At 39.2% G+C, this 20,696-nt stretch overlaps 2 protein-coding genes across 2 annotated transcripts; one reads left to right on the forward strand and one right to left on the reverse strand.

Annotated features, from left to right (window-relative positions):
- Positions 1-17: 17 nt before the first annotated feature.
- Positions 18-6,169, reverse strand: LOC148370838 (uncharacterized). Its single transcript, XM_088328608.1, has 6 exons — positions 5,975-6,169; positions 2,882-3,027; positions 1,994-2,058; positions 1,746-1,913; positions 166-270; positions 18-84 (listed from the first exon to the last, which is right to left on the reverse strand). The coding sequence occupies exons 1-6, from the start codon at positions 6,092-6,094 to the stop codon at positions 47-49; spliced, it is 642 nt and encodes a 213-aa protein (XP_088184734.1). The 5' UTR covers positions 6,095-6,169; the 3' UTR covers positions 18-46.
- An 8,608-nt stretch (positions 6,170-14,777) lies between these two features.
- ube2g2 (ubiquitin-conjugating enzyme E2G 2 (UBC7 homolog, yeast)) lies at positions 14,778-19,970 on the forward strand. Its single transcript, XM_088328615.1, has 6 exons — positions 14,778-14,905; positions 15,165-15,200; positions 16,228-16,273; positions 16,373-16,491; positions 17,998-18,138; positions 19,451-19,970. Exons 1-6 carry the CDS (start codon positions 14,863-14,865, stop codon positions 19,561-19,563), a joined length of 498 nt encoding a protein of 165 aa, XP_088184741.1. The 5' UTR covers positions 14,778-14,862; the 3' UTR covers positions 19,564-19,970.
- The last annotated feature ends 726 nt before the right edge of the window (positions 19,971-20,696 follow it).

Below are 20,696 nucleotides of genomic sequence, written 5' to 3' on the forward strand. Positions count from 1 at the left end.
GAAACAGACAAAGACAATTTGCTTTTTGCTTCTTTTATTAAGCGCTTCAATTGATCATGACAACTTTTTGGCCGTCACAGAATTCTGCGAATGGAAAAGAAAAGAAATGTAAGCGACAGAAAGATCGGATTGATGGAACAAGTTGTGATAGAAGAAATCTCAAACCTTTTTTGGGGTCAAGCTTGAAGCTGGGTTCCCCGGTGAAGCCCAAGCAGCTGGCTTGCTTCTTGAATTGCTCAAAGTCAGAGTCCTTTACCAAGCTCGTATCAGCTGTGGAAGGATAAACATGATGATCTGTTATCCCCCATTACATATTACTGCAAGTTGGGGCATTTTTTCCGGGCCTGGTGGCTCTTTATTGCGGTTCTGTCCACCAAAAGGTGAACTACACTTGTGCGGTCGCGATCCATTATCCCCAATCCTGTATGGCTGAGAGTGGGGACTGGCAGACAGCCCTTTGTCTGGAAGAGTACCAATCTGGGTCGCCTAAACCAAAATACACGATTTTGCTTGTGATCTATTATCCTCGGTCGAGCATTGTAGAGAGCAAGGGCCGTCAGAGTGCTTTTTTTCCGGTTTAGGCCTCAGAAGCATGCCAATGTCTCATCTCATCTCATTAGCTGCACCGCTTATCCTCAGTAGGGTCAGGGAGGTGCTGGAGCCCATCTCAGCAATCATTGGGCAGGGGACACCCTGAACTGGTTGCCAGCCAATCGCAGGGCACACAGGGACAGACAACTCGCTCATTCACACCTAGGGACAATTTTGGACCGGCCAATTCACCTGAAATGCATGTTCTTTTTGGAATGTGGGAGGAAACCGGAGTGCCCGGAGAAAACCCAGGCAAGCACGGGGAGAACATACAAACTCCGCACAGGAAGTCTGGAGCTGGATTTGAACCCACGCAGGAGGTTCCCATGAACTGTGCCGCACATGCGCTAACCACTGCGCCGCCGTGCTGCCCTGGCCACAATATATTTTCCCCAATTGCATAATGCTGCGAGCGAAGGCCAGCAGAGCACACCTTTGTTTCGCATTGTGGCTCTTTTATGCTGTTATTTCCACCTAAAAGGAACTGCACTCCTCAATCCCATACTATCCATTATTCCCTGTCAGAAATTACTGAGAGCAGGAGTCGTAGAGCGCTTTTTTTTCAGTTTGGGGCCTGGAGCAGGCCATTGTGTCCCACCTAAAATGACAACCCTGATTTTGGCCACAATCTATTCTCCCCGGTCCACTATTCCTGCGAGCAAGGACACCTTTTTGGCCTACCTAAAATCAAAATGCATGGTTCTGGTTATGATCCACTATCCCCAGGCGACCATTGCCGAAAGCAAAGGCCGGTGGGGCACATTTTCTTTTTTTTTTTTCAGTTTGGGCCGCTGAAGCGGACTATTGTGTCCTGCCTGAAATCAACAGCATTTTTCTATTATCGCCAGTTATCTATTGTTGAGAGCAGGGGCCACGACAGCAAATTTGTGGCCTGCATGGTGGCTCTGTTTTTCTGTTCTTTTTATCTACATTAAACAGTAACCATGCGGCTACAATCCATTATCCCGGTCTACAATTCCTGCTGATCGGACCAAGATTTATTATATAGCTGGCGGTTCTGGCTCCCGTTTCCGCTGGATAAGAGTATTTTTAGCTTGTTTGTAATTACCGAAAAATACCACAAGATAGCGGCAAAGGGGCAACAACACCGTTTAGGGAGCATTTTAGGCGTCGCTAATGTTTTTTCTCCTCACAATACAGGTAGATGGAGCGGGCATGGATCTCGTCGTCGCCGATATCGTCCCTCTGAATGCCGAAGTTGCTCAGAAGATTCTTCATATGGTGAGCCGTGCTGTTGAAGCTCCACACTCTGCAGTGGTCACACGTCGGCAGCAGGTGGTAGACGGACGAGATGTTTTGCACTGAGGTTCACGAACAACAAACATCCCCGTTACACACCATACAATCCATTTTAGTCGTTAAAACTACAAAGATGGCTGACGTGTGCCGTGTGCCTCATTGCCATTGATGGAGATGTTGACGTTGGCGCCGTAGCACTTGCCGTTCCTGGAAAACAACATGCGTTGAGGAAAAGAATTGCAGAAAAGTCTAATTGGGGTCATAAAAGTGATAGATAGCAATACCAAGTACCGACTCCACTCATGTGCATAATTTATTCGCCTTATATCAAATATGACTACAAACAAATGATCATTCCTCTGGGCAGCACGGCGGCGCAGTGGTAAGCGCGTGTGCGGCGCAGTTCTAGAGTCCAAAGACCCCAAAGGCCAACCCCAAACCCCAAAAAGATTAAACGAGTTTATTCGAGCGCGTTTGAGAAATGTTTTGATTCATAGATAATTAACATGTAGTCATGCGTTATTGTCTGTCGCCATCTCCTGTCTTAAAGTCATGATTGCGTATTCAAATCCCCACCTTTCAAAAAGATCCAAGATTGGAACTGGCCCATTCCTCGTCTAAATAATAATAGTAATAATAATAACAACACTTATTATCATGGCTGCGATTGGTGTGTGTGTGAATGGGTAAGTGTGAAGCACATTGTAAAGCGCTTTGGGAGGTCTTTAGTGACTTGAAAAGCGCTATATAAATGCAGACCATTTACCATTTAGGCCAGCACGGCAGCGCAGTGGTTAGCGCGTGTGCGGCACAGTTCAGAGGTTATGAGATCCAACCTTCCTGTGTGAAGTTTGCATGTCTGAATCACTTCATTTTGATTCATTTTAATTAGAAAAAAATTTAATCATGTTCTCAACAAAAGCAAGCGCTTTATTTTTTTGCGTTAAATCTTATGAAAATGAAAATGAGCGAGGAGTATTCAATTGATTAACATAACATCAAAATAAACAGGAATTCTCCTTCCACTCACATCATCATCTCCTCGTAGATCAGGAGATCCTTATCATGTTGGGCATTGGCGCTAGCGTTGAGTCGATTGCTCTCAGTGAGTTTGAGGATGGCTTCGAAGGCCTTGTGGTCGGTGTAGCCCGCAATAAACGTCCAACGGCCCGATAGCTGAAACCACGACAAACACATTTTTTATTGAAGGGACTCAAAATTGTTTTTAAGAGAATCCCCTTTTGTATCGTCTTCTGGGGGGCAAAGACTAGTCAAGTCAAGTCATTTTTATTTGTATAGCCCTTAATCACAAAGAGTCTCAAAGGGCTGCACAGGTTATTGCACAGACTATTTTTCAGACTATTATTACATCATCCCCTGATCTGGAACCAACATGAGGGCAAGGAAAAACTCAAAAATGTCAACATGAGGAAAATGAAAAAACCTTGAGAAGGGAGCGCACATTTAGCATCCCCCTTTCGGGATTACCAGACAGCAAAGGATGTTGCAATCACAAATAATACAGAGATATTGTCCACGAAAAGTATAGGTTATTCATATGCTATAGTGTAGAAGTGTGTTTTAAGCTTAGATTTAAACATTTCCACTGATGTTGCAGATAATAGAATAGAATTCATTGTCATTGTAACATGTGAAATGCACAACAGGCTTAAAAAGTGCCAACCTGATGGTGCAAGAACATTTATAAGATAAAATACCACAGTTTACAAAGGTTATTTAAAGGTAATGAGATAAAAAGTAAATTGAATGAATAAATTGAATGAATGAATAAATAAATGAATATATATTATATGTGGACTGCACAAAGATGTTGCTTTTGAGATCAGGGGTGCAATTGTATGTGTAGGGGTTGTGGGCAGGGGACTTAACACACATCCCTGAGGTGTGCCAGTGTTGATGTTGATGGGCATAGATGTGTGTTGTCCAAGGGATGAGCCTCCCAAACCTTGGAATTTGGGCTACGTGTTGTTAAACAATCATTTGGGACCAAAAAAATGACTTCTAAAAATGGGTTTTGTGCTGCATATCTGACGTGTTCCAAATTTAGTTCAAAAAGACGTCATTCCAGCAACTAGAAAAGGACATTTCTCAACTCTTTTAACCATCTTTTCAAACATTAATTCTGCCTCTTATGCAGTTTGTCGATGATCAAGTATATTCTGGAATATGGGCTGAAGATACTGGTATTTTGGCTACTCAAAAAAATATGAGGAAAGTTTTTATTCCAATGCCCAAACAACTCAAAATAGATAAGTAAAAAAATAAACTAAAAAAACGAATGAACGAATGGATATAAACGAATACATTTATGTTGTTTATTAGCTATGGGCTAAAGTAATATTTCAAAGTCCATCTAACCCAAAATGATTCAATAAAATTCATTCATTAGTTGTGTCGATTTTGATTAGTCCCCCTAAAATGTGAATACAATCGGTTAACTTTTAAATTTTACGTAATATTTTTTGAATTAGAATCTACAGACCAACTACTTATTTTAATTTCCAAACTCCCAAAATAAATGTGAATAAAACAACAGTTCGATTATTTTCACTAGTTTTTATTTTAAATGTCCAAACTTATAAATCAAAAATGAGTACATAAATACAATATAATTAATTCATTTTGGTTATAACTATGAGCTACAATGATTAGATAAATAAAACAATGTTTTAAATGTGATACATTTTTCTTAATACAAAATGCATACATTTAAATCAATGTTTATTAGATAAAAACTGTGGAGCATTTTTTATTTTAATGTCTAACAATTTAATACATTTATCACACATTTTCATTCATGAATGACTATAGGGCGAGTTTTTCTTTTAACTACTAATAATTGATAGGGAAATTATGGTCTAAGTGTTCCTTTCATACTATATTCTATATTTTACACCCAATATATATCTTTATTTGTTTATATATTTCTGTATTGTACTGTACTCCATCCATCCATCCATTATCTGCACCGCTTATCCTCAGTAGAGTCGCAGGAGTGCTGGAGCCCATCCGCGCTGTCTTCGGGCAGTGCGCATGGGACACCCTGAACTGGTTGCCAGCCAGTTGCAGGTGTATTGTACTCAAAACCGGTTAAGTCTTCAAGTTGTTCTCAGGAGCAAGCACCTTCAAGGTCAGGACAATAAGGTTCCCAAGTCAAAAGAATTTGTCTCTAATTAAAAGCTACAATTCAGAGGCTCGTATCTGTTATCAAACAGAACTCCCTTGCTAACCATCTCCAACTTGAAGGCCGCTGGGGACGTCTTGTTCTGTGGAAGTTTGACTCCCAAATTCCAAGCCGGCAATTGCTCATTTATTATACCCGCACGCTATCTAGCGACCAACATTATACACTGCATTTCCTGTCCGAACCCATCAGAAACCTTACTGTGTCCTCCAATCAGAATCCACAAGACTGTATAAAAAAGAGGCGCACACTTCAGTCTGCGGAAGTATTTTGTTTCCATTCAAGAACGCAAATTTTTCTCGTATCAACGTGCTTGCTTTTCTTGAATAAACGAGTTTGATTGTAACTCAAAAGTTTCTTAAATCACCCGGACATCGTTTTCAACCTGACACTAATAATAATGAAAATAAATATGAATGAATACATTTCACTTAAATGTAATCTTTCAAATAAATGAATGTGATGTACCAATGAATAATTTATAAAGTAGACTTTACAGACTACATTTTTGTTTAAATTTCCCCAAATGGATGTGAAAAATTGAATTAATGAATGACTTGGTTTGATTTATTTTAACACATTTTAATTCAATAATAACTATGAGCCAAGTTGTATGAATGACTAAAACATACACTGAAATCATGACTATAGACTACAATTCCGTTTCGACGTCCAAACAACCCAAAAAGAAAACATAAAATGAGTTTTCTTCTTCCTAGTAAGAGGCGTGACAGGAATTAATTGAGAAGCAGGAACCATATCATTTTCCATCATCAATTTTTTTCAAAAGCATCAGGGAGCCACTAGGGAGCGCCAAAGAGCTGCATCTTGCCGAACCCCGACCTAACCCCTGTAATTGTTTTTAAAAACGTTTCAATTTATGAATAACTACAAAGCAAGCTTTATGTTCTGGCTCACCTGGGGGCGGTTGTCCAATGGCAACGGAGTGAGCAAGGGTGTGCACTCCTCGGGCGTCGGCATGGCGACTACGGCCCAGCAGGCCATCGCAAGCAGGAAAGCGAGACACGATGCGTTCATGGCGGGCGGAGACGAAACCGATCCAGGCACGATCGGCAATCCCGCTGGTGACCTTTTTTATACCATTCTTACTGTACTTGATCCCAGGGTCAGGCGACGGCGGCCCCCGCCGATTGCGTCAATCGTTCGCGTGGCTGTTGAACCCGAGGGGCCCCAATGCTGGCAAATGCATACAGCAGGGGTGTCTGATTTGTTTTAACCCAGGGGCCACATAATAGGAAAATAACATTTTTTTTTGGGGGGGGGGGGGGGGGGGGGGGTAGATTAGAGAGAATGAGAGGAAAAGAAAGAGGAAGAAAGAGAAAGAAAGAAAGAGAGAAAGAGACACAGAGAGCAAGAAAGGGAGAAAACAAAGGCAGAAATAACTAAGAGAAAAAGGAAGAGAGAAAGAAATATAAAAAGAGAGAGAGAGAGAAATAAAGTGAAAGAAAGAAAGAAAGAAAGAAAGAAAAAGAGAACGTGAGGAATAAAGAAAGGATGAAAGAAAGAAAGAACAAAAGAAAGAAAGAAAGAAAGAAACGAATAAAGAGAAAAATAAAGAGAAAAATAGAGAGAAAGAAGAGGGAGAAAGAAAGAAAGAAAGAAAGAAAGAAAGAAAGAAAGAAAGAAAAAAAGAAAGAAAGAAAGAAATGAATAAAGAGAAACATAAAGAGAAAAATAGAGAGAAAAAAGAGGGAGAAAGAAAGAAAGAAAGAAATGAATAAAGAGAAAAATAGAGGGGAAAGGGAGAAAGAGAAATCATGAGAAAAGAGATCAAGAAAAGGAAAGGGTGGACAATTAGATTGGAGAGAATGAGAGAAAGAAAGAGAGGAAGATAGAGAGAAAAAGGAGAAAAGGGAGAAGAAGAGAAGAAGAAAGAGAGAGAGAGACAGAAAAATATAAAAAGAAAAAACAAAGAGAGAAAGAAAAAAATGAGAAAATAGAGAGAGAAATATAAAAATGGAGAAAGGAATAGAGAAAGAGAGAAATGAAGACAGATAGTGAGAAAGAAAGTGAGAGAAAGAAAGAAAAAAATAGAGAGAAAGAGAGCGAGACAAAGCTATGGAGAGAAAAGAGAGAGAAAGAAAGAGAAAGATGGGGTGAGAAGTAAAGAAAGAGAAAGAAATGGTGCAAGAGATTAAAAAAAGAGAGAGGAATAGACAGAGAGAAAGGAAAACGGACAAAAAAAGACGGCAAAAGGATAGTGAAAGATAAAGAAAGCGGGAGAGAAACAGAGAGGAAGAAAGACAGAGAGAGAAAGAAACAAATCCATTAATTTTCTAGCTCAGGAGGCAGAGCGCTCGTCTTGGGATCAAGAGATCGCAGGTTCGATTCCCGGCTGCTCCATGTCATATGTCGAAGTGTCCTTGGGCATGACAATGAATCCCTAAGCCCCCAATAAGCAGGTCGGCACCTTGCATGGCTGCATGGCCACTATTGGTGTGTGTGTGTGTGTGTGTGTTTTGTCAATTGGATTAATTAAAAAAAGATTAATTTACTGAAATAGATATACAGTAATCCCTCGGTTATCACGGTCAATGGGGACCAAAACCACCCGCGAAAAGTGAAAATCCGCGAAGTAGCGACGCTCCTTCAAAAATGCTTAAAATTTTTTTTTTTTATTATTTTATTTTATTATTATTATTTTTTAGACCTGCAAAGCTCTGAACCCGCTAATGTGGAACCATGAAGTAGCAACGCCCCTTCAAAAATGCTTAAAATTTTTTAGTCAATTCCTGTTTAATTGACTATACGTTTTATAAATCACACTTTTAATTTATTTTTAAATATATATTAATTTACTGAATTATATCCATGTATTTTTATTGTTTTATTTGTTTATCTATTTATTTATTTATGTTTGCACATGTTTTTGGTTCATTACTGTTTTACTGTTTTTTCTCAATTTTATTCATCATATTTTCGTTTTTTTAATGTATCAATTTACTGAATTATATCTATTTCTTTTTCATTGCTTTATTTTATTTTTGCATCAGATTTTGTTTCGTTAATTTTAGTAATTGTATGCGTCACATTTTAAATCATTTTTCAGAAAAAAATGTTTGACTGAATTACATCTCCTTTTTTTGCATCTCATTTTAGTGCAATTATGTTTTATTGATTTAATTGATTTTGTACATCCATTTTTCAAAAGTGTTTTTTTAATATATTAATGTCCTGAATTACATCTAGTCATATTTATCTCTATTGCATTATATTGTTGCTGCTATTTCCACTAGACATTCCTTATTTTTTTAATATATATTTTGCATTTTATACATTATTTTTTAATTGTTTTTACATTTTTATTAATATACTGTTTAAAAAAAATTCATGTATTGAAATGTTTATTTCTTTATTTGGTCATATAGATGATATATCTATAATTTTTGTATTTGATACATTTTATTAATTTTTTTGATTTTGGATTTCACAGATTTTAATGTTATCTTTTATGATATTAATATTGTAATTTATCAATATTATATTGGTGCGTTTTTTTCTCTCCATTTTTAAGCATTTTTTCTCTACTTTTTTATCCATGCTCAAAATTAAGAAATGCCTTTTTAGAATAGCAACAGTGATATATTATGTCATTTTGTATTATTTAATATTTATTAACATTTAAATGTTGTTATCAAAATAAATACCCTACTACACATGTTCAAATATATGTTTTATAGCGTGACTATTTTGTGAGATTACATACTTTGAATTATTATCAATCAACATTTTAGAACATGTGTTTTCCGTCACATAATATAATATTTATTAACGGTAACAATTTTTGAACCAAGTAAATTAATCATAATTGTATTTCAAATAATGTAATTCAATTAAAAATGTAAAAAAAAAAAACAATGTACAGTTGAACTTTGTGTATGTGGCCGGCCAGGGCAAAGGTTATTTTCTTGTTGACAGTAATGAATCAATGAGACACTCAATGACCCCCTGAATAAAAAAAGGCGCTGGTCAGGAGGACTTTCAACTTTGATCTTTGCCATCTTAATAATTTTGAAAGGCTTTTTGGCATGATGGGAAAATTTGAGCATGAAGTCTCGCGCGTATTAAGCAACAAAATGTAAATATGCAAAAATCACTAAATTCAAGGTGAGCATTTTATCAATATAACATTCATTCTTTTGGAATATTTGAACAATGTACTTTTGTAGACACTCAATTCATGAATGTCACAAGATACGATGCACAGGCGGGATGCCGCCGGCCAATCAGAAGCCAGGATTGATTGCACAAACAAAATCGTACAAATGTTGAGGGATTCATCTAAAAAAAAAAAAAAAAAAGAGACACCCGCTAATTTTCTTTAAAAGATCACAATTGAACTTACGCGGAAAAAAGAGAGGAAACAGATAACGAGTAATTCAATTAGCAAATTTAAAAAAAATATTTTGCAGTAGAAATGTAGTTATTTTTATGTATTTTAAATGTTAAATTTGCCTGTTTAAATGTAAAATGTCTGTTTAAATGTAAAAATGTAAGCCAGAACAGGATCAGGACTCAAACGCGTGACATTACTCACACAAGCCTTTTATTTTACGGGAAATGGGGAGTCATGCACGTTAGGCAGCAGTCTGACGTGAAATGATAGGAAACCACTGGCCGACGAGATCGATACCAATTGCCCGAGTTGATATCAGACAAATGGGGTTGATAACGGACAGGACGGGACAGACAGGATAGATCATGAAACAGGAAATCGAAAATAAACAGGACAAACTAGATTGGAACCAAAACTGGAGAAAATAATAAAAAGGACAAAAATAGACGGAAACAAAACTGGAAACCGAAATTAAACAGGAAAAAATAAACTGGAACAATACCGGACAGGAAATACCAACAGGGCGCCATGGCAACCGTGACAATAAACAAAAATTAGTACATTGTTTTGTTAAATTTAAATGCATCATTAAACTTAGTTGTATTGTTTTATTCATCCACTATATTTTTTTAAATACAATAAATGTGCTAATTTTAAGTTTCATTATTGGTATTATTTATTCTTTTTTGGGGGGATTTTTGGTATTCCTGCTTTTATGGCAGCACGGAGGATGAGTGGTTAGCATGTCCGTGGCACAGTTCTGAGGTCATGGGATCAAACCTTTCCGAGCGGGGTTTGCATGTTCTCCCCGTGCTTGCGTGGGTTTCCCCTGGGCGTTCCGGTTTCCTCCCACATTCCAAAAACATGCATGTCAGGTTAATTGGCCGGTCCAAATTGTCCCTAGGTGTGAATGAGCGAGTCAGTTGTCTGTCTTTGTGTGCCCTGCGATTGGCTGGCAAGCAGTTCAGGGTGTCCCCTGACCACTGCCTGAGGACACCTGGGTTGGGCTCCAGCAGCCCGGTGACCCTACTGAGGATAAGCGGTGCAGAATATGGATGGGAATTCCTCCTTTTTTTTTAGTTTATCTTTGTTTTACATGTTCAGCTTGCCTGAATTGACAGTTTGAACATTGAAAAAATAACAAATGAACTTTAGAATGCATTAATATATTTAGGTCTATTCATTTTATTTTAAAACAATACATTTGAAAAAAAAGTAAAACTCAGCAGGTTTCACTGAAAAATCATTTTGCTTATTTTGAGCATTATTTAAAAAAAAAAATACTTTTGCTGATTGCTGATTCAGGGCAGCTGTGACTGCCCGATTGGTGCCAACAGCCCTGAGAGCTGATTGGTTCAGAGACTCCTTTTAAACCCCCGGCTTTCAAAAGGAAACTGTCAGATTGTTGCGAACCGATGCTCCCAGCTAGGCAACCTCATACATTCAGACATTTACCTGCCCTGTTTCCTCCTACCTCCTACTTCCTACTTCCTACTTCCTACTTCCTACTTCCTACTTCCTACCTCCTACCTCCTACCGGATACCTGATACCTGTTGCCGACCCGTTTCTGGACCCATTTCTGGACCCGTTTCTGCCCTGCTGTGCCATCCTGACCACTGACCACCGACCTGTTTTTCCCTCTTTCCTGCCTGATACCTGTTGCCGACCTCTTTTCTGGACTCGATACCGCCCTTGCTCTCCCGTCCCAGCTAGCGACCAGTATCCCTGCTGCCTACGATCAACCTCGCTCGACACGGAAGTGCAACTTCCGCGTTCCAGCCACCTGCTACCCATGTCCGTCGATCATCGGATCGTGGAAGCAAGCACTGCTCTCCCTCTTTTTTTTTCAATAAAACTGAGTAAACGAACGCTACTGGGTCCTGTTTCTGGTCTGTGACATTTACACTTTTAAATTGCTTGTCTTGACAATTTAAATGTTAGAAATTAAATAAATTGATACATTTTAAAACGTGTTAGTAAAAGAATAATAATTCTGATTTAAGCCCATGTATTTTAAATTTTTAAAAAAATATATTTATTTTAATTTTCATTAATTTTTTTAATAAATTTATTTTTCATTATTTTTATGTTACGATTGTTAGAATTAGTATTGTATGTTCCATGTTATTAGTTGACATGACATATTTGAATTTGTATAGACTATTTAAACTGTCAGAAGTTGAAACAATTCTGTCACTTGCTCGCTAATTGCCGTCACCTGCGCTGACACTTTCAGCCCTAGCTGCCACTCATTTCGTAATTTTTTCTCACCCTATTAATACACTTCATTCTTGATGACTCTTTGTCAGTCTGTCAGGGAACTTTCGCACATGCAAGGCAAGCATTTTTTGGACTGGCTCCCGTTTTGATTCTGACCTGTCCCTGCATCATGCCTAATTCTGCCCCCGATTTCTGTATCGATTCCCTGTCCCCGGCTTCCCAATCTCATCTGGGTACACTTGCTTCCGATCCCTGAACACGCTTCCCCAGTCCCTTAATAAAGCATTGTGTGAAATGTTACACATTTGTGTCCACTGCCTGTTCTGGTTAGGGTGACAGAAGTACAATAAATGGACACATTTTAAGATACATAAAATCATTTTGTTAAAGCCCCCCAAAAAATCATATTTTATGCCCCCCAGAAAAGATGTAATTGCAAATAATTCTCATATTGATTATTTTTTTATTCATTTATTTTCCTTCACTGTTTTCATAAATTGCCTGTTCTTCAACATAAATATATATATACATACATAAATCAACTTTATAGCAATACATAATACAATCAATACTATTGGTTATAATACGAATCTAATACACTACATTAAAGACATATTCTAAACATTTTCTATGGGCATTATGCCTCAGGATGTATTCAAAAATGGTTGTTAATGTTTTTCCAACTTAACAGACAGTATTTGGACTGGGGCTTTGGGCTTTTGAACGCCTCATCGTTGTCCATGATCACGTCAAAGAAAAAAGAGGAAACGGGGACTTGGCATCGGAGTGCCTCATTGTTGATCTAGATTGTGCGCCAGGTAGAAAAGAGAAGAGCGAGGCCGAAAAACAGGGTTTTTTTTTTCTTCCCGGCCTCCTCCTCTCACGCCGTCTGTCAGGACACGATTCGGTAGTCCAAAGCCTCCTTGTCGGTGTAGTCGGTCCAGTTGGAGGCCGGCATACTCCGATATGGGTCCAGAAGAATCCGGAAGCAGCGCACCATCAGCACTCCCAGAAACAGCAGGAGTCCTAGGACCAAAACCAAGGCCATTTTCTGCTCCAGGGTTATGAAGGACGAGGAGGGAGGCTGTCCGGTGCTGAGGACCTGCTCCGACATGTAGGTCTGCAGCACAACATCAACCAAATCAGAGACACTGATCCAAAGATAATGCACTTTCAAGTGGAGGATAAAATTAGTCCGTCAGCTCGTCAGATGCTCACCGGTTTGCAAGAAACTGTAATAACAATGTTGGTACAATGTAGTAACAACTAAAATTGATATGAACGTATGACATCCTGACATTTCTCCATCATCACAACAAAATTGATTTGCGATTCTACGTACCTGTCAGATGAGCTTGTCGACGAAAAAGAGAGATTCGGTGCTTCTTTACTTTTTTGTCTTTTGTCTTTCCATCCTTCTAGGGGGCGGGGCTTCAAAGGAAAACTGGAGATGTCACACGTCTGATTGGATGCTTGGCTCCGAGCTGTTTTTATATTTAGATCGGAACTTCATAGACGTTTTACACCGTCAGGTAATTTGTGTTTAACAGTCTTGAATTTGAGAAACCGATCATCAACTTTTAACTCATTCAATGCCAGAATGTTTCTCAGTTTGTACCAGCCATTTTTTGCCATTTTGACTCATTTTTGAAAGCCTACACAAAGTTTAGTTTTTAGCTATACAAGCGTAGGACATATCAAAGAATGCTTCAACGCTCATCTTTCTATAGAAAAAGGATGTTTCCCCTTTTACCTATGTTTAGAAAACAACAGTTAAACACTGCAAAATTCCTTGAAAATACTGGAAAACCTCTGAGAAAAATAGCTTTTCAATCAGAACTTTCACTTTGGTGTTTTTTTATTGGCATTTGTGATACCTCCAATATCTAAACATAAATTCAAGGGCACTTTGCTTGCAAAATAACAGACCACTGAACATATGCACGTACGATGCATGAACTTTGCAAGAACTTTTCAGTGCCCATTTTTTTAACGCTTTTTCACGATCGCGTTTCTGCGGATGTGAATGAAACGCTATCCATCTCTGCCTCGACAATAATAAAGCGACTTCGTCCTCTATTTTAGAAAGGAAAAAAGCTCTGTCTGTACTTATCCATAGCTTCACTTCTCTTGCACACGGCTTCACTACGCCTATACTTGCCATCAGTTGGGCAAGTTACTTTTAAAAAGTAATTTGTTATAGTTACTTCGGAAAAAGTAACTGAGTTAGTAACTGAATTACTATATAGTAAAAGTAATTAGTTGCCAGGGTAAGTAACTATTTCTGTTACTTTAAAAAGAAATTGTATGTCGAAGAATTTGAAATTTTCTGAGCAGTATTGGAGTCAGTTGAACAGAGAAGAACAGACCCCGCCCTGTGGTATTTATTGCATCTTATAAATCTACAAAAAAAGATAAAATGCGAAACAATTTTTACCTTTTTTTATGCTGAAAAAATGTAAAGTCAGCAACGATAAAATGCTTATTTACTAATCTTAAAATAAAATAAAAACGTCTCAGAGGGCACCAGGTGTTGATTCGTACACTTCCAGGAGCCGGCTCATAGAAACGATTCCTTAGCAAATGACATGAGTCAGTTGCGACTCGCCCTGATTCACATTTTCTTTTGGTGCATTAGTAATTACTATATTAGTTATCGCTACCTAACTATATGGTAATCGCTATTTTAAATGGTGACATGGTCTGAAAAGACATGATGTGAACCACTGGAGAGCCGCTGAAAATGGCGTCAGGTTTCGCGGGGGCATCCCGCCAATAATGTCTGCAAAGCAAGGCACCTCTTTTTGACAGTCAGTACCGGTAACAGAGGAAACAACAAATAGTTGGATTACCCTGTCACTGAAAAACAATAACGCCGTTACGTGATGGTGTTATTTATGACGGCGGTATTCCCAACACTGCTTGCCATAGGGGCCCGTCTACACATTTCAATCGCTGGATGAAGAAAGCAACACTGGGAAGTAATCATGAATAAGGGGAGCAAGTGACTGAGGTTGACAAGTATGTTCTCAACAGTTAGAAACCGGAAAATAAGCTTATCACTTCTAAAAATAAGTATTTATTCCCTCTTTTGTCATTGTAATCTAACTTGTTAGCTTCAAAAAGACGGACGTCCAGGTAGCGCTATATACGCATGCGCATTGAGTCCTCTGCGTCATCACGCCTAGACGGGAAGCTGTCGTGCCGACGACAACCCCGGCGGCGGCGATGGCTGGCACAGCGCTTAAGAGACTAATGGCCGAATACAAACGTGAGCGTTATTGATAACATTAGCAGCACCGGAAAAAAATGTTTTTTTTCAACTGTCTGTGAGATCGATAATCGATCTGCTTCGCTATCGACGAACAACAAGCTCGGACTTCGCCTTGTTGTTGTTTGGAGCTAAATGCTAACATAGCTTCCGCTCCGACTTACGACGCTCTGGCCCCGATATTATCTTAGCTTGCTAGCAGAGCGCACAGATGTTTTATCATGACGTATGTGTTCTGATTGTGTGTTTTTTTCCCCAGAGCTGACTCTTAACCCGCCTGAAGGAATTGTAGCAGGTATGTTGTGTGTTAAAAACGGACAAATGGTAAAATAAGCGAATGGTTTCGGGCCTATTTGGACTGTAGTCTTGATATTGACAGCAAGAGAGCAGCAAAGGACTTCAATTTTTTTTTGTCAAATATGTGTCATGCGCAACATACAGCACTGGTGAAATTACTTCCTCCTTCCCTGGTGCGAACATAGCAGCAAGGTCAAAAAAGAAACAAGTGCAAAAAATACATAAGGTTTCAAATAAGAAAATGTGCAAATTAAAGTCGGAATCTAAATGGAACAGTTTTGCTTTTATTTGGCAAAAGGCAGAGGAGTATGAGGGGGTAGGATGGAGTCCTGACAACCTGATGGAAGATGCTGTCCTTGAGCCTCCTTGTTCCGAGACCCTACAGTCATTTCCCTGACGGCAACAGGTTAAAGAGGTTGCGAGATGGGTTGGTAGGGTCACCTGCAATCCTGATGGCTTTGCAGGGAAGGCAGGTGTTTTTATTTGTCCAGGAGCGGCGTGAGGGTTACACCAATGAACTTTTCTGCTTTTCTGACGACATACTGCAGTTTTTCGGCAGGACATAGTGAAGGTGTCATACCACACTGTGATGCAGCTAGTCAGGAAGCTCTCGAATGTGTCTCTGTAGAATGAGAGCATGATGGAGGTCGGGGCACTTGCTCTCTTGAGTTTGCGGAGAAAGTACAGGGGTTGGTGGGCTTTTTTGGCAAGGGGTGTGATGTTATGGCCCTAGGACAAGTCATCACTGATATGCACACATACTGTATCGATTGTGAGCGGGGCCTGCTCTGCTTGCGCCCTCCTGAAGTCGACAACAATCTCCTTGGTCTTTATTTTGTTTGTGATGAGCAAAATGGTGTACTCAGGGCACTTTTTCAACATACACATTTTTTGGTGCATTTAATTTGTGGCAATTTTTCTAAAAAGAAATGACATTTGTGAAACTCAAAATCGCATCGTTCCTGTGTTGCGCTGTTGTGGATGTTCTTTAATTTATTAAAACAGAGTTTACTTCTTTACTTTAGGTCCTGCTAATGAAGAAAACTTTTTTGAATGGGAAGCGTTGATCATGTGAGTAATGTTTATGTGGAATAAGTTACTTTTTGGCAGATTACTTGTGCTTTGAGAATGTATTTGTTTATAAACATTTGGGGTGTTTTTGCTCTACAGGGGTCCGCAGGATACGTGTTTTGAAGGCGGCGTCTTCCCGGCTGTGCTCACCTTCCCTTCCGATTACCCGCTCAGCCCCCCTAAGATGAGGTTCACCTGCGATATGTTTCACCCCAACAGTATGTCTTCTTTTTTGAGCTGTACGAGATATCCTGGCAAAATATTAAAAGAAATCCAGTGGAGAGGGGATCCAGGCGTATACAGTATTCCGGGGTCTGCTCAGGGGCCGCATGTGTCTCTTTAGCGCTGCTCCCTCGCACTTTTCCAAAAATGCTTAAAAATTTTAATAAAAATGGGGGGAAATATATTTTTCCTTAATATGTTTTTTATCGGGGGACAAACGTGACACAAACTAACGTTTTCAAATACTATAAATATGTGTCGAATAAATATTATATTTCAACTCCATAACTATGGGGGGTGGGAAATCAGCTCCTTCACATCTGTCCTCTCTCCCATCTACCCTGTTTAAGCCCAGTGAAGAAAAAGGTCCACCTCTGTTAAATTGGCTTTGTCCCAATTTAACGTTGCACTGATTTCAACACAGAAGTCACATTAAACGGGCAAGAGCACAATGCTGTCATGAGCCTTTTTATAGTAACAAAGCAGCTGTTTTTCTTAAGTCATTTCTGATTCTGGTCAGTATATATATTGTAAGACACTTGGGGATATTATTTTTGTTTTGTTGTTCAGGCCCAAGGATGGGCTGCTTTTAGTATCAAAATAGAGGGAGGTGATGCTGCTGCTGCTGTGTTTTACCCATAAACTGACTTTAGCATTTTCACAGAAATCAAACTTAATCTGAATTAATGTGATTTTATTTACTTTCCCTTTTTGAAAGGGTGCTGTTTGGTTTTTATAAATGCAAGCTACGTTTTATTGCACTTTTTTGTTGCCCAGATAAGAGGCACGTTACGCACGTTCAATTTTTTTATTTTTTACGAATCCTCCAAATGAAATTGACATTGCATTTCTTTAATTTGGTCAAAAAAAAACCTCTTTTTCATTGATATTTAATTACGTTACTCTTGAGGAGGTATCTAACAATAGAGTTGTCACGTGGTGCATCATTCTCTACAGCAGTATTTTTCAACCTTTTTTGAGCCCGGGCATGTTCTTTACATTGGAAAAATCTTGCGGCACACCACAAACCAAAAATGTTATAAAATGACACTGAGCAGTATGTTTAATTACAATATTATTTATAATACCCCCAGTTTTTACAGCACAGACACTTGACAATGACATAATATTTGCAGAAAATGATTCATACATTTTTGATAAAATTTTAAAAAGTGACATTGGATAATTTCTCACGGCACTCCTTACGATCTCTCACGGTACACTAGTGTGTTGCGGCACAGTGGTTGAAAATCACTGCTCTACAGGATGCGCAGCTATAAGCTTAGAAGTGAGGGAATATAGCTAATATAGATACACAAAGCAAATGCTGCATTTATTGAAAGGCATATATAAAAGTTATAATTTTTGCTGCTCCAAACAACTTTGTTTTTTGGTCTAATATGGCTCTTTCAACTTTTTAGGTTGTGAGCCCTGTGAAAACTTCTTGCCTTGTCCAAAGGATGATTTCTGTGTTGTAATGGTGTGTTTACTGCCTCCCTCAGTCTACCCAGATGGCCGCGTGTGCATCTCCATCTTGCACGCTCCTGGCGATGACCCGATGGGCTACGAAAGCAGCGCTGAGCGCTGGAGTCCCGTCCAGAGCGTGGAGAAGATCCTGCTGTCTGTGGTTAGCATGCTAGCAGGTAGCCACTCCTCCACATAGAATAGACTAGTCTTTATTGCCGTTGATAACAATGTAGAGTACATTGTTTATGCTAAATGTAGGGTTCGTACAAGTGATGAAATCCTTGAAAATGCTTGAAATTTAACGTTTTGTTTTCAAGGATTGAAACTTGTTTGTTAATGCTTGAAATTGTTGCCATATTTTCAAAAAGAGTTCTTAAAAATCGCACCTTGCACTGAACCCTGGTGGCTTTGCTTTGCCATTGCATTATTTTCTTCCCTCAAATAACTGCAGCTTGTATTATTTTATACAGCATTATCCTATAAAGCATCATTGCTCCCTATGGGTCACGCCCAAGAAGACCGGTGCACGCTACTTCTAAACAGGGGACTATAAAATATATATAAGTGCATCAATTATGGACTTTTGTTATTGGTCAGGGCGTCACGGCGGATGGCTGTTAGCGGGCTACCCCACGGTGCAGCGGTTCAGGGTTCAAGTCCAGCTACTGCAGCCTCCCGTGTGGAGTTTGCATGTTCTCCCCGTGTCTGCGTGGGTTTCCACCGGGCACTCCGGTTTCCTCCCACATTCCAAAAACATGCATGTCAAGTTAATTGGCCGGTCCAAATTGTCCCTAGGTGTGAATGAGCAAGCGAACTGTCTGTCCCTGTGTGCCCTGCGACTGGCTGGCATCCGGTTCAGGGTGTCCCCTGCCCACTGCCCGAGGATAGCTGAGATGGGCTCCAGCACCCCCGCGACCGTACCGAGGATAAGCTGTGCAGATAATGGTTGGACGGATAATATGAGCCATGCAAAAAATTGAGGTAGCATTTCCCAGTGGTAGATTGTAATAGAAAGAACTTCCTGTAACGTAAAATCTAAAAATCATGTCGCACGCAAGACTAAAAAATGCATACCTGAATTGCAGATGTATTTGTGGCTCTGCAAAATACATGATTCCCACCGGATTTTTCCTTTTAACGGTTATGGATAAAATAGAAAATCGGGTTTAAAAGTCCTTCAAAAGTGCTTGAATTTGGCCATGAAAAAGGTGTAAGAGGTCATTGCACTATTTTCCGAAGCACATACAATTTAGGCCCGTCTACAAGCACTTACATGTGAATATCACCTATGCAAATAGTCTTGGTTATCTTATTTTATTGCATGATTAACCTGGAGTGCCACATCTAATGTATTTCGTAATGATGTACGCTACGGTGTAATCATGGAGAATTAGGAATTCTATTCTACTTTTTCATGATCTATTGATTCGATTATGAACACGTTGCCATGGTAACTCATCATCCTCACCTCACTCTCTTCTTGTGCAGAGCCAAACGACGAAAGTGGCGCCAATGTGGACGCATCGAAAATGTGGCGGGAGGACAGAGATCATTTTTACAAGCTAGCTCAGAAGATTGTACGCAAATCGCTGGGACTTTAGTGCTGATGTCATCCTTCGAGCAAACACGACAATGACTGTTGAGCGTGTCTCCATGGATACAGAAGCATGAGTCTTACTATCCTGTCACATGGCACCACCAGGAAGTAGTCAGCTGAGCAGGCACCCATGTTGAGAAATATTTACTTTGGAAAGCTGTTTTGAGTCCTTTTAATACTCATCTGTCAGAGAAATTAGTACACAAGTAGATTTAGTTGAAATGATCTTTCTGCTACTACTTTTGTTGTATTATTCTGGAGCTCAAAGAAATGTTCAAGCGGGTTTTAATGTGGTCCTGATTTACTATCAGTGAAATTTAAATATTTTTTCCTATAAAAAGAACCCTTATTTGAGTATATGCCAACTTTCATATTGGCATCAATGTTGTACAATAAATGACCAATGCAGAATATCTGTGCCTTCATTCCATTTAGAATGTCCTGTTCTTCCTGAAGATTTCAACTTCATTGTCAAATATATTGTATGCACAACATACAGCACGGATGATTTTAATTCATAATCCCTGCATGCAAACATACAATAAATGAGCCAAATAACAAATAGCCAGAACAATAAGCAAGTTTAACAAGTTTTAATTAAATTAAATGCAGGGTTGGGTAGGGTTACTTTAACTTGATTACTTTCAATTAATTTTGGATTAGAAACTAAATATGAATAAAATGATGACTCACAACACATGGTAAGCTTTCTCTCCTGGCTTTGATCTCCGGCAAAACTAACGAAATGAAAATTGAAATGATCTGCATTTATATAGCGCTTTTCAAGTCAATGACTTCCCAAAGCGCTTTACAATGTGCTCCACATTTCCCTATAGCGGCCTTGCAGCCATGTAAGGCGCTAACCTGCTTATTGGGGGTATTAGGGGTACAGTGTCTTACCCAAGGACACTTCGACATGTAACACGGACGAGCCGGGATTCGAACTGGGATCCCTTGATCCAAGACGAGCGCTCTACCCCCTGGGCTACTGCCGCCCCTAACATAAAATGCGACAGAAACAAAATGAAAATAAATTCAAACAGCTTGCCAACATCATTTTTGCCGTTCCATGTATTCCGTTACTCCCCAAGCCTGCACAAAATTTAGTCATTTTATTCATATTTAATTTCTTTTGTC

The sequence above is a fragment of the Urocampus carinirostris genome, chromosome 2 (assembly GCF_059441175.1).
Source record: "Urocampus carinirostris isolate Australia breed hairy pipefish chromosome 2, RoL_Ucar_1.0, whole genome shotgun sequence".
Classification (NCBI taxonomy): Eukaryota; Metazoa; Chordata; class Actinopteri; order Syngnathiformes; family Syngnathidae; genus Urocampus; species Urocampus carinirostris.

What these genes read in the sequence shown, in the direction of transcription:
- ube2g2 (XM_088328615.1), top strand. Translation starts at nt 14,863, where the DNA reads ATGGCTGGCACAGCGCTTAAGAGACTAATGGCCGAATACAAAC. An exon ending in ACTAATGGCCGAATACAAAC is followed by an intron (nt 14,906 to 15,164) that starts GTGAGCGTTATT and finishes TTTTTTCCCCAG; the next exon opens with AGCTGACTCTTAACCCGCCT. An exon ending in GAATGGGAAGCGTTGATCAT is followed by an intron (nt 16,274 to 16,372) that starts GTGAGTAATGTT and finishes TTTGCTCTACAG; the next exon opens with GGGTCCGCAGGATACGTGTT.
- LOC148370838 (XM_088328608.1), bottom strand. Translation starts at nt 6,094, where the DNA reads ATGAACGCATCGTGTCTCGCTTTCCTGCTTGCGATGGCCTGCTGGGCC. An exon ending in CAATGAGGCACACGGCACAC is followed by an intron (nt 1,914 to 1,993) that starts GTCAGCCATCTT and finishes CGTGAACCTCAG; the next exon opens with TGCAAAACATCTCGTCCGTC. An exon ending in CCGCTCCATCTACCTGTATT is followed by an intron (nt 271 to 1,745) that starts GTGAGGAGAAAA and finishes ATCCTTCCACAG; the next exon opens with CTGATACGAGCTTGGTAAAG.